The 12,824-nt window shown below is 54.6% G+C and overlaps 1 protein-coding gene across 6 annotated transcripts in view; it reads right to left on the reverse strand.

Annotated features, from left to right (window-relative positions):
- Nucleotides 1-895: 895 nt before the first annotated feature.
- Nucleotides 896-12,824, reverse strand: part of SMG6 (SMG6 nonsense mediated mRNA decay factor) — a 310,391-nt gene continuing 298,462 nt past the window's right edge. For all 6 annotated transcript variants that reach the window (XM_006167566.3, XM_027767920.1, XM_027767919.1 and 3 more), the window contains 4 exons: nt 9,750-9,903; nt 6,530-6,741; nt 5,985-6,066; nt 896-2,654 (listed from right to left, as the gene is read on the reverse strand). In XM_006167566.3, the coding sequence (XP_006167628.1) occupies nt 2,524-2,654; nt 5,985-6,066; nt 6,530-6,741; nt 9,750-9,903 (579 nt within the window). In that variant the 3' untranslated portion in view covers nt 896-2,523. The remainder of the gene's footprint in view (nt 2,655-5,984; nt 6,067-6,529; nt 6,742-9,749; nt 9,904-12,824) is intronic.

The following is a 12,824-nucleotide window of genomic DNA, read 5'->3' on the forward strand; positions in this document are numbered from 1 at the left end:
CCCCCCCCTCCCTGCGGCCTCACCTGGCCTCACTGCTTTGTGCCTTAGCCCGGGGACGGGGATGGGGGAAAACCCGGGACGGGGGTGGGATGGGGAAAGGGAGATTTATATTTTTGATATCAGCTTTGACCAAAGGAGACCCCTGGCCTCTCTCCGCCTCTTCCTGTGGTTCGTTGGCCCTCTCCCCCGGCTCCGTGCTGCTCTTGGGGGAGGGGCGCCACTGTTGGGGCGCTCCTAGCCCTACCTCCAGCCCTTGCGACCACACCTGTTCTCACTGTGAATCTCCCCGCTGGGGTCGGAGCGTTGGGCAGAGTTGGGGAGTGGAGGGGGGACTGAGCCGGCCAGAGGGCCCCCGCCCCCCACTCCCGCCCGCCCAGGGACTGATAATGTGAAGTTCCTCATTTTGCACAAGTGGCACTAGCCCCAGGGCCAACCCTTCCCTCCTGACCACCAAGGGCGGGGAGTTCTGGAGTCAGAGGGCAGAGGCAGCTCTGGCCTACCTGGTCTCCCACTCCCGCGGTGCCTCCTTCCCTTCCCTGGGGCCCCGGACCATATTTATTGCATGCGCCCCGGGTTGCCCCCCATCCCAAGCCCAGACTGGGCTGGGCTGGACGGTCTCTTTAGCTCCCTCCTCCCCGTTTGTATTATTTCCTACCTTGTACACAGGCTCTTCTAGAGCCGCTTCCATTTTCTATACTCAAACCAAACAGCAATAAAGCAGTAACCAAGGACCCTGACCCTGCCACTCTCTTCTGCCCCTGCACAAGGATCCAGGTGGGCTGCAAGCGGGTGGTGGTGGTAGAGGAGGGGCTGTAAAAAGTGCCCTCTTACCAGTGCAGAGGCTTGGACCTGTCTCCCCTCCCCAGTCTCAGAAATAGATCACTAAGAGGCCGGGTATGTTTCATAACTAAAAATTTATTACGGAAACAAAACCAGTGCTGCAAATGGGATAGAAAGGAGATGGGTTTCCCACCCAGTCATTGGCCTTTCGTCAGGGGAGAGGATCTCAAAGGAGAGGCTGAGGACCCTGTATCCCTAAGAGCCCAGGATCAGAGGCCCTAGGGGACGCACACCCCTGAACCACACTGGCTTGGGCTCTCCTACACAGCCCCCAACTTTCTGGCAAAACCTTGGGCCTCAGGGAGGGCATGGCTGAGCTCCCAGCCTCTGGGCTGATTGTACAGTGGGGGGCTCCAGGGATCATCCACTGGTCCCATCAAGATTTACCCCTGGCTCCACCTATAACCTTGTTTTCCTTAAAGTCCCCCTTATCCCTGGCCCTGGGATGGAGGAGCTCATTCCCAGCAGGAAGTCTCCTCAGTGAGGTTCTGGGCATGGTTACCCACTAATGGGCAGAAGAGAACTTGAAGACCAAAGGGTTCTGTTGTCAGCTCTGAGAGTTGAGGACAGAGCTAGAAGCAAGATGAAGACTCCAGGCTAGGTAATGCTCCCCTGGGCACCGGGCCACCTTGCCCTTGCAGGCTGGCTGTCCAGCCTGGAAGTTTCTCGGAGCACCAGGGCCCGGGTGGGCTGGGGTGGGAAAGCAGGTAGCAGAGTAGGACGATTCAGAGAACCCCTATGACAAGGAACTGAGGTGAGGAAGTTGAGGGGGTCAGGGAGGTAGAAGGGATCCCCTAGAAGGGAAGGAGGGTGAGGGGATGTTCTTTAGGGAGGGCAAGGAGAAGGAAGGGGGGAACTAAGAAGTCTGAGGAAATTTCCTCAAGAGGGAACTAGAGCAAAAGGAATGACCAAGAAGAGGGAAGAGGGAGCGGGCGAAGGCCACCCAGGAAGCATGGGCCTGAGGCTAGATGTCCTTCCCTCTAGACCCATGACCATTTAAGGGGGAAACGAGGGGCAAAGTGCAGGGACCCAGGTTATTATAAGGGCAAGAGGAAGAGCAGCAGGGTGGGGGTGTGGGGGGGTTAGCAGTAGGAAACGTGGAGGCCTAGGGCTGTTGTGGGGTCGTGGTGCACAGAACCCAAATTGGGCCCGTGGGGAAATCTAGGCCTCAGGATGATGGAGATGCATCCTGGCACTGTCTTCATGTCATAACCAAAGCCTCGCGGACACCTTTAGGACAGAGGTTCTGAGGGAGATCAAGGAGACCTGTAATTCTCGCCTGCATCTGATGGAGATTCTAGAGCCCCTGCCCCATCTCCACCGGAGAAAGTGGCTGAGTCCCCGGGGTAAGAAGGCCTTCCCCAGCCCTGGAACAAGACAGGGAGAGGGAGAAAGGCTGAGAGTACTGGCGGCGGGGGTGGCTTGCCCACCTGCTGTCACTGTAGCCAGCCACCTCCCTGCTAAATCTTGGCAGCCCAGGAGGGTCCCAGCAGCTTCGGCCTGACCCTCGGGAGGGCTCTGGGAAGAGCAGCTCCCCCACAGCACGGCCACGGCGTGGGTTGAAGAGGATGGTTTATTATCTGGGTGGATTGGTGGCTCAGGCAGTAGGCATCTTCTGTGCTACACTGGTGCCTGGTGGCCTCTCAGGAACGGTACCATGGGGTGGGCCCCAGCATGGCCCCGTCAGCCCACCTGGGCCCACGTGAGGAAGGCCGGGATGTCTCGCACGGGCACATTCCTCGTCAGCGCCTTCACACGCAGGTTCCGGTCATCAGTCAATAGCACCACCTCCCGCAGTAGCCGGATCGGCTCCTCTGTGGGCATGAGAGAGCAGAGGGACTCTACTGAGGACAGAGGCAGAGGCACCGGTGGCCTTTTCTCGTCCTGGAGGGGAATGTGGTCCTGGCAGGGTGGGGGAGTCACGGTCAGCCATTCCTTGGTCCTTCTGCAAGTCCTTTCCTTCACCTAGACTGGGTCTACTGGCTGAGCGAGGGGCCGTGCAGGGCCAAGGCTGGACTTCTGCTTTGAGCCCTGGTTGCCCACCCAGGCTGTCTCCCAGGACTCTGAGCTGAGGGAGTAGAAGGAGTTTCTTGCCTCCTCCTCCTTCTGACCACATGGTTGGCCCTAGATTCACAAAGCCACCTCTTTTTGCACATCCCACCAAAACCAGCAGATTGATGCTTTGGGCATTCAGAGGTAGAAAACTTAGAGAGGGAACAAAAAGTGTACCCAGAGTTCCCAGACTGGGGAGAGGCGTTAGTTCGAGGGAACTCTAAGAAGAGGGCAGGGGTCCTTGGCAAAGCTGTGCCAAGGAGCCAAGTGATGTCCTGTATTAAATCATGTACGTGGTGAAAATCTCTAACAGTGTAGAAGAGTGGAAAGGAAAAGGAGAGTCAGGGTCATCCTCCCAGTTCTTGGTCTTACATCCCAGGAGTAGATCTGGGTGTCCTTCCAGAGTTCTCTGCACAGTTACAAGTATATATACTTGTGTATAGAATAAGCTCTGCCCTACTCGCTGTGATCATACTCGGCATACGTACTCTATTCAAATTTTACATACTTCAAAGACCTTTCTATATCGGCACAGATACCCTTCATTCTTTTGAGATGATTTTTTTTAGCACCATCTCTTGGCTACCTCTCCCCTAATTCCCTAACCTTTAGTGTACTGGAGAGAATTTAAGGTGGGGCCGGGCACTCACACAAGTGACACCCCCACCCTTGGCATACCCGCTTGGGTGGCAGGTCCACTCCTCAGTCCCAGGCTGGGCATTTCCTGACCAAGGTCTGGAGGTCCGGAGGTCCAGCACGGGAAACGTCCCATGGGGCTCACCGACTCTGCCGGCTGCCGGGGTGGGGGACTGCAAACGCCCATGTCTGACCTGAGCTGTTTCAGGTCTGCCTGCCTCAGGCAGGGAGGCTGCAAACTGGCCTTCAGCCTCAGGAGGGGTTTGGCAGATGAGGGAGAGAGGCTTGTGGGGTTAGTGGTGGTGAGAGACGGGGAGAGGAGGAAGGAGGGCATGATGGGAAGTGAAGGGCTGTGGGGGGAGGAGGAAGGAGGAGGCCATGGGTAAAGGGATGCTCTGGGGGCTGCCTGAGTCCAGCCCCTCTGGGGGTGTGAGTTTGGGATGAGGTGGGGTGCTGGTGCTATGTGGGGCTCCCAGCTGGCTGTCCAAGTCTGTCTGCAGCCCCACCATTCCTGCCCTGGGCCTCAGGCTAGGAGAGTCCCAGGCCTTAGGTCAGCCAACCAAGGCCCAGCATTGCTGGCAGGGGTCTGCAGGGGTTTCTGTGGATACTTTGAGACATTTTTAACAATAAACATCCTCTGTTTTGACACTGGTAACTTCACTTTGTTAGAAACCAGAGACTGTCATCTTGTCAGGCCCCATCCGCCATAATCCACATGATTTTAAAATTCAACATCGTTTACACATAAACATTTGGTGACGGTTTCTCTGTGAATCTGACAAGTTAATCTGCTAAGAATTCACACTGACAAATGGGGTTTGATTACACCAGCCGTTGCTGATGTAATTCTGATAGGGGCGGTCCCCAGAATGGTGATGGGTTCCTGTAGCCCATTTGGGGTGAAATGGGGGGCAGGGGGACTAGTAGGGACAAAGACAAAATGTATCTCTACTAAGAAAGAAACAGTTCCAAGGCCAGGGTGGGGCCCGGCAATCTCTTGTCTGCCTTTCCCTCAGGGATGCCCCTCAAGGAAGCTGGACAGGGGCGAGCACAAGCTCCTGTTTAGCTCCACTTGTACTTCTAATACCACGTGAACCTCCAGACCCGGCCCCGAGGGAGAGTTCACGTCCGGACTCCTCTGAGGAGCAGCAGCTGTGGGCTTGTTATCTGCCCCGGTATAGGAACTCAGGTGGGTGAAGGGCTGGGCTAACATGGACAGGAGGAAAGCAGGAGAGATGACCCCCCAAGAGCAGCCTGAAAGCCAGGGCTAGGAATATGAACAGAGAAGAGAGGGCAACCAGGACATAAGAAAGCGACGAGAGAGCACAATAACAGTGAGAAACGTGAGCTTTGTAGTTGACGCTGAGCTAGGAGGTCCTAGGGATTCCTTCCAAAAGAGATGTTAGAATCCTAGGAACAGGAGCAAAAGGCCCTGAGCTTCACAGCTGTGGGGCTGAGCAGGAAGAAAGTTCAGTGTTGAGAACGAGGTGCCAGGTACTTGGAAGAGAGCCCTGGGTAGGCCTTAGGCCCAAAGATGGGATTTTGGGGACCAGCAGATGGTGTAATGGTTACATCGCTGGACTTCTACATAGTCGACCAGTTCGAGTCCTGGACCTAGCAGCTTAAAACTCACACCATACATGTGTGTGTGTGTGTGTGTGTGTGTGTGCATGCCCAAAATCCTGAGAGGAGACAGGATTGTGGCGTGGCCACACCCTGGGAGGTGACTTCTCACTTTCTGTCTCTCTCTTCCTGTCTCTCCTCACTTTTTATTTCTCTATCTCTCTCTGTCTCTCTGGCAACTGCACATGTCCTATAGAAAAAACCTCTATAAGGAAAAAAAAAAAAAAGATGGAATTCTACTCATCAAAAAGGTCTTGAAACTGAGTTGAGCTTTCACCTGCCTCCAACTCATTTAGTTTGCCAAGCACTATGGCTCATGACCATGCAGACCAGGAAGAAAGGCCCACTCCTAGAGGGGAGGTACCTCTGCCCAGGCTCGATATAGGGTAAATGTTCAGGAAGGAACTGGGAGGGGGAGGATGGTGACTACGGCCAAGAGAAGAGTGTGTGCCCCAGGGACCACTGGGGGCTGCAGAGGGCTAAACTCAGGAGTTCACAGCCAGAACAAGCTAAATCGGAATTGTAAAGACCTTCCTGCTGTTGGGGAAATCACTGAGGGCCTGAGTAGAGTGGGAAGCTCACTGCCTAGGCCTGCCTCCTGGGTTAGGCTCCTCTGCCTGGCATTCCCAGAGGCTGGAGAGCTTAAGAGGGAGGTCTGACTTCCAGGAGGGCAGGAAACTGGGCTAGCCTCAGGCTTATGTCAGTCCTGGGCTCTGTTCCTTTAGACTTCCCAGTTCAGAGTCAGTGGAAGGATCCTTCCTGGGGGCTGAGGATGTGCTAGGAGGAAGAGGGGCAGGGAGGGTGGGTACTCCCGAGGCAGAGGAAAGCTGTACCTTTGCTGGTGGGCATGAAGTCCTTGGCCTTGTCTTTGCAGTAGTGGAGACAGCAGGAGAGAATCAGGTCATCATTGTTACCCTGGAGGAAAAGAGTGTGAGAAGCTCACAGGGCAGGAGGGGGCGCCATGTAGAGGTATACTCTGCCTCCAGGGCCCCTAGAGCCTTCCCACACATGCTCTGGCCTTGCTAGGCAGGGTGTAACTGTGCTAAGAGTGATCTAGGGCCCAAAATCCGAGGAAGAGAATGGAGGAGAGTGGATTATAGCATGGCCATTCCCCTGTAGCATGCGCGCGCACGTTTGTGTGTGTGGGGGAGGGGTTCTCACTTTCTCTCTCACTGTCTCTTTCACTGGGGACCACATCTGCCCTATAGCAAAAACCTAAAGAAATAAAAAATAATTTAGCTGACAGGGACCCCTCCTGGTCCTCGATGGTGACCACCCCAGTGGCTGTCAAGGCTGATGGGCCTTCCGTCAGCCCCTCTTCCTGGAGACCCTGTTCTGAGGGCTGGCTGTAGGCTTTCCCCTCCTGCTGGGGTCTCACCAGCTGGCCAGTGATGTCCTCACTGCGGAAGGCGATGGATTCCAGTTCATTACCACGGCTGGTCAGGGCACGCAGGCAAGAGTCCCGACTCTCAAATCGCCGCTCGAGGAACTCAATAGACTTTCGGGCCTTTTCTTGTACCACACGGGCATAGCCCCCAGCCCGGTGGTCTGTCTCCTGTCCCTTGGCCAGGCCGTCGAGCTCATTGATCACTGGTGAGAAAGAGTCCCACAAGGTATCAGCCTCAGCAGTTATGTCTGCCTTTACTCTAGGCCTCTGTCCACTTGCCTTCCCAGCCAGCCCCTTCCTGAACCTCAGAATCCATCCTTCCCCACAGGAGTCTTTTATTGGAAATAGGATGAGAGAGGGGTTCATGGCGGCAAGAAGAGTCCCAAACTTTCATGGTACCCTAGCTGTGTCAGGGGCAACTCTCTGGGGCCCACCCTCCTCCTGGGAGGAACACAGGGATTTTTCTGGAGATGCTGTATTCAGAGGAAGAAACCTGGTTCCTCAACTGCATTCCTTCATTATAGAATCAAATTGAAAGGGTCCCTCGGGAGAGGCAAGAGTATGTGCAGCTAAAGGGAAAGTGAGGCACTCTTTCTCATCTGTTTGGGCCCCCAACCATAGCAGTCAGAGTGGGGCAAAGCTGTAGGCACTATACCCCTGACCTAGTACAGGAAGTCACCATGAGGGAGGGGCAGTCGGCTTCCTTCGCCAAGGCCCCGTTATTCCTCAAACCATACCATTGGCACGTCTACCTCTTCTGATACTGCACACGTGTGTGTGTGTGTGTGTGTGTGTGCACGTGTGTGTGTGCACCCGCTTGTCTGCCTGCCTATGTGTCTGGGACACGGCTTCATTTTCTGGTGAAGATTCTTTCCAAAATTCCAGCCAAAAGCCTGAGGTCAAGTGGGAAATATGCACTCCTTGGGGGCTCCGGGAGAGTTTGGGGTCTGAGGCCTCTCCTTAGTACAATGATTCATGGCGTGGGGAGCCGGCATGAGCATGCTGTTCCATGGTGAGCCTGGCACTCATTGTCTGGGTATTCAGAGACACTTTCTGGAAAGGGCCCACATGGGAACACACACACACACACACACACACACACACACACACACACACAATGTCCATGCTGTCAGCAACCTGAGGTTGCAGTGTCCACAGAACGCATGGCCAAGGCTGGGGAGTAGTGGTGGATGGGTGGATGGTACAGCAAACAGAACATCAAACAGGAAAAACTGGTATTCTATCCCAAAATCTGCTTTCCTGCTTCCAAACTAAACAGGCTTCAAAGGGGAAGCTTGTTTGTGCTTCTGCACCAGGCGGGGCTCTTAACACTGGGGTCAGGTCTAAGAAGCAGAGAGCAGGTTAAAGAGCACAAGAAACAGGCAGGAAAAGCTGTCGGCTTAACCCTTTGCTGCTCTGGGCACAGGGCACGAGTCCACTAAGGACAGTGTCAGTGAACAGGGGCCCCTTTTTAAGCCCCTCAATGAGTTCAGTGACACGCCCAGCTGAGGCAGGTTCAGAGGCTGGCCTGCAAGGCTAGGGCTACAACAGCGGTCACACTCCAGCGCCCTTGCAGGTCACCTGTTTGTTCCGCATGTACCCTCTGGGTTTTCTCTCAAGGGCTTGCTACCTCACCAAATCCAGGTTTCCCTGCTAAACCACGAGCTCCTCAGGGCCCAGCGCTGAAGTTGTGCCTTCACTGGGTCTCTGTGGGACAAGGAGACTGAGCACACAGTAGGAGTGCAATCGGAGCTGGTGACTAAGATCCCTGCTGGTCTGCGATGGGGGCTGCAGTACCTCTGAAATCTGAGGGAGCTTCTGAGATGTCAGCAACCTCTCTCAGTGACAGACCACCCAGCTCAAAAGTGACCAATGCACTTTCTTTGCCCCAAAAACCTCCTGGGTAGGAACTCACTGCCTCTTCTGAGGCAACCTCACCCAGGACCTATGGAGGGAAGGGGGACGCCCCGGACTACACGATGGTTCTGCTGCTCTGCCTAGGTGATACCAGTCACTCTACTTTTGAAGATAAGAAGAACTTTCCCTTAGGCCTAAGGGCCTGGGTTTAAGAGGTTCTGGCCAGGCCACATGGGGAGGGGGAAGGAAGACGGGGAGGGTGGAGGCGGGGAGAGGGCTGCTTCAGTGCCAACATTCTCAGGTGGTGCTAACGTGTTTCCCACAACCCCCCAGGGTTCTACAGCCTCTGCAGGGGCGGATGTTTCCTGCCCTTTGTTTCCACCCCCATCTGGCACTAAGACACTTGGGACTGGGAGGGAAGGCCCAATGGAACATCTTGGCATGGATGTCAGAGGTGGCTTGGCAGGCAGACTGCCAGTCCAGTGGCTTTTCCAGAGGACAGAGCTCCCAAACTTGCTCCAAGTGGCTGCTGAGAAGGGGACACAAAAAAGCCAGGGCTTTCCAATCATCTCCCAGATCCTCTCCATCCCCAGGACAGCCATCAGCTAAATCAGCTATCTTAGACAGGAGCCCACCCTGAGGCTGACCCCCCACAGAGCTCCAAGAACTGGGTGCCCAGGCGGTCCTCTGGAGATGGCTCAGCTGGGCTCTTCTGGCCAAAGGATGGAACAACAAATGAGCCAGCAGGTCCTGAGATGCTGAGCCTACCCAGCACCAAGGACCAGACAGTGGTGAGGGCCCAAGTGGCAGGAATCCACAGGCATGAGCCAAGGGCTTGCTCTGGAGGGTTCCTGCTGGCCTGGCCTTAGGGTGACATTGGCCAGAAGAATGCTACCTCGAACCAACAGGATGATCATGAAAAGCTAAGACAATCAGACCAAAGGCATCTAACCACTTCAAAATCCTCCCAGCCTCCCTGCCAGACCACCCAGCAGCACTGCCGTTATCTGCCAGGGCTGAGTGTTTACCAATAACGGGAACCAGCTTTGCTGTTTTACTGCAAGCTTTATAAGGATAAAAACAAGGGCTGGGCTCACGCAGCCTCTGGTTGCTGGGACACAGGAGCCCATTTGTTCAAGCAGTTTAAGCCATGGATCAGCCATAATAATTTGAACTGCTTTGATTATTAAACAATTTTCCTTGCCCCACGCACTCCCTACTTCCCTGCAAATCCTGCCTTCTACACGCACAGCAGGGCTCTGCCTGCCCGGCCCCTGGGCCACGGGGCATGTGCGGGGGAAGGGGGGGCTGCTGCACACGTGCAGGGCTGCTCTGCCCTTCCCGCCTGACTCACCGATGAGGGGCACCACCAGGATGTACTTCCTGCTCTCCAGCAGCCGTGCCAAGCTGGTCAGGTGGTCGATGAACCCATTAGTGTCTGGTACGAGGAACAAGGGTCTGATCTCGAGTTCCATCTGCCTCATCTGACTCTGGTCCTCCAGGACAGCCTACAGGGACATAAACCGTAAGTGAGCTGGACAATGAATGGGTAAGCAGCGTGAGAGCCAGGGCCCTGACTGAACAGTGTGTCAGCATCCTGCCCTCAGGAGCCTCTTCCCTTCCAGGATCAGTTATTCCCCATCACTCCTGAGGGACAGGTCACAAGGGCACTGCAACAAATCAACACAGACCAAAAGGCCCAGGGAAAGGGGTGTGATTATAGCCCTGCCTAGGACTGAGAAAGGACCCTGATGCCATGAAAGACAATGGGTTTCTGAAAGTAAGACCTGGGGCTAAAATCAACAAGGGAGACTTAGGTGCCTGGAATGTGAAAGTGGTTTCATGTATATTTTCTAAGAGGGGCAGATAGAAGGGTATTTCTCAATGCAAACACTCGATATCCAGAACAGAACTGGATTTCTGTTCTATTTCCATATATTCAGCTGTGTAACTAAAAACAAATATAGTTAAATTTAAAAACTGTACAGAAAAAGTGATCAATTCCAAAATTAAAACAGAAGTCTCTCTTGGGACCAGCAGATGGCGCAATGGTTACATTGCTGGACTCCTACACAGTCGACTGTGGTTCGAGTCCCAGACCCAGCATCTTAAAACTCATGCTGGGCATGTGTGCATGCGTGCCCAAAATCCTGAGAGGAGAATGGAGGAGGAGGGATTGCAGCATGGCTGTCCACCTCGGGAGGTGAGTTCTCTCTTTTCATCTTTCTCTCTGGTGAGCACAAGTGCCCTATACCAAAAATCTCTCTCAAACAAAAAAACAAACAAAATCTCTAGCAGCTGCACGTGACCATGCAGCATGATGAATTAACACCCAACTCCCATGTCTGCAAAGAGCAACACCCAGACCGCTTAGTCGCCACCTTCTTCCCCTCAACCTCAGTGGTGTTTCCTAAATGTCAGTCTTTTCTGTTCTACTTTCGCTCTTCAGTCAAAATACTGTAAAAGCTGTACTGTTTTTTCACTTGATATTTTTCTTTAAATCGACTTTAAGTCAAGCTGTTGATTCTGCTTAGCTTCTTCAGCAGCGATATCCGCAGTATCAAGAATTTGATAGGCTCCTGGTCATAATGACTTGTACAAGCTTTGCTGCCATGGTAGGAAGTTGGAGTATCTCCTCTGCATGGCTGAACGGTTACACAGGCCACAGCAGTGCTCTGGGCACCACCCTCAGGCCCCTGGCAGGTGCAGCCAGTGCTCGTCTGTTCACAGACTTTCTTGTCTCTCAGGGAAGCTCCCTGCACCTGCAAAAGCCCGATCTCCTCAAGTCTGACAGCTTCACATGTGCAGCAGTGGCCCTCTGAGATAGGCTCTGAGAACATCCATCACTGTAGGCCACAGTCACTATTGTGCGGCTTCCTCTTCTGGGGATCATGGCCAAGAAGTGAACTGATCTGCTGGCACCTGCCCAGACAGCCTGCTCCCTGCGTGGGGAGCCAGAGGGCACCAACACAAACCTGGCAGGACTCAGGCAAGCAGGTCCCAGCCCTGTCACGCCTCCTCATGGCCTTCTGCCACATAGCAATTTGCAGGGACACAGGGGCAGCCCCTGGGCAGGGGTAGTGGACATGCGTGCCAACTGCGATGGGGCCCACAGTGCTTAGCCCTGGCCACCAACAGTCAGAGAGGAGGCTGCTCAGGTTTCACTGACAATGACAGTAAAACTGAAAGGGCAGGCCTCCACATGATGGGGGTGGCTTCTCTGTGACCTGCCAGGGACCTCTCCCTATGAGTAAGTTGTTGCTGCCACTGCCACCACAGCTGGTGGCAGGTATGAGAAACGCAGCATTCAAGCCTTCTTATTGATTGTCTCTCCGAGGGGAAAGTACCACTGCTGCTGGCCATCTTCCTGGGGGGGACTTGGGTCACTGCCCCAATCCAGGGCTGCCAACAAGGAAGTGACACATGTGCCCACCATGGTGGCTTGGGCATTCTGCAGACAGTAAGCAGTCCCCGCTCGGGTTCTGCGAATCTCTCTGCCCCTTTCCTCAGGGCGAGGCAGCGCCAGCCTTCTTGGTCCTGTTACCCAGCCCAGAATGCATCTCCTGGTGTCGTAGGTCCCCAAATGCCTGTCTTTCTGGGTGAGAGGGGACAGAACAAGCACTGGCTCAGGCTCAGGGAGGATGGTGAACACTGGCATCCACAGTGAGCATGGCCCCTGGGCACTGCCTCACCTAGACACCTACCCCATCTTGGTTCTCTTGCCTTGGAAAGTGACATTCCAAGTTGGTTTGACTTCATCAAGGAAATGGTACTGGCTGCCATTTTTTACTCCAAGTGAATTACGAGCTCTCAGACCTTGTTCACCCTGCCCCGATTGCTGGCAGCAAGCAGGAGGGCCCTTAAGCCAGGTGGCTGAGGGAGGCCAGGGCACACTGGGCACACCTGTGTACTGATGACCAGACAGAAGCAAGCCCTAGGAGCAAGGTTCTTGGAACTCTGGCTCATGGCCAGAAAGGTGACCAGGCACAGACTCTTAGGGAAGTGGCAGTCTTGCTGGTCCCCTGGGGGCGGGGCGGGGCTGAGCTGTGTGAACCTGGCCGAGGCTGTGCTGCCATCATCCGGTCCCAAGGACGCCCGCAGACAACTTCCCTTAACCTGGCTCTGCCCAGTGAGTCACCACAAGACTGCTTCCTGTTCCCTACATACCCTCATGGAGTCCAGTGAGGGTATGATTAAATGAGGCTGCTACCTCTTTTCCTGGGGTGCCAGTGGCCTCTGGGGTCATACTTGGGTCATGAGACTGACTCAGTCCCCTTAAAAAAAATGGTAGACTGAAAAAAGCCTGGGAGTCCACAGGCACTCTTCTATGGGTGTCTGCGTTTCCGGCCTTTTCTGGGTGGTGGTGGTGGTGGTGGTGGTGTGTGTGTGTGTGTGTGTGTGTGTGTGTGTGTGTTTGGCTTTTTCGCTC

Source organism: Tupaia chinensis, unplaced genomic scaffold (assembly GCF_000334495.1).
Source record: "Tupaia chinensis unplaced genomic scaffold, TupChi_1.0 Scaffold144899_1, whole genome shotgun sequence".
Taxonomy (NCBI): Eukaryota; Metazoa; Chordata; class Mammalia; order Scandentia; family Tupaiidae; genus Tupaia; species Tupaia belangeri.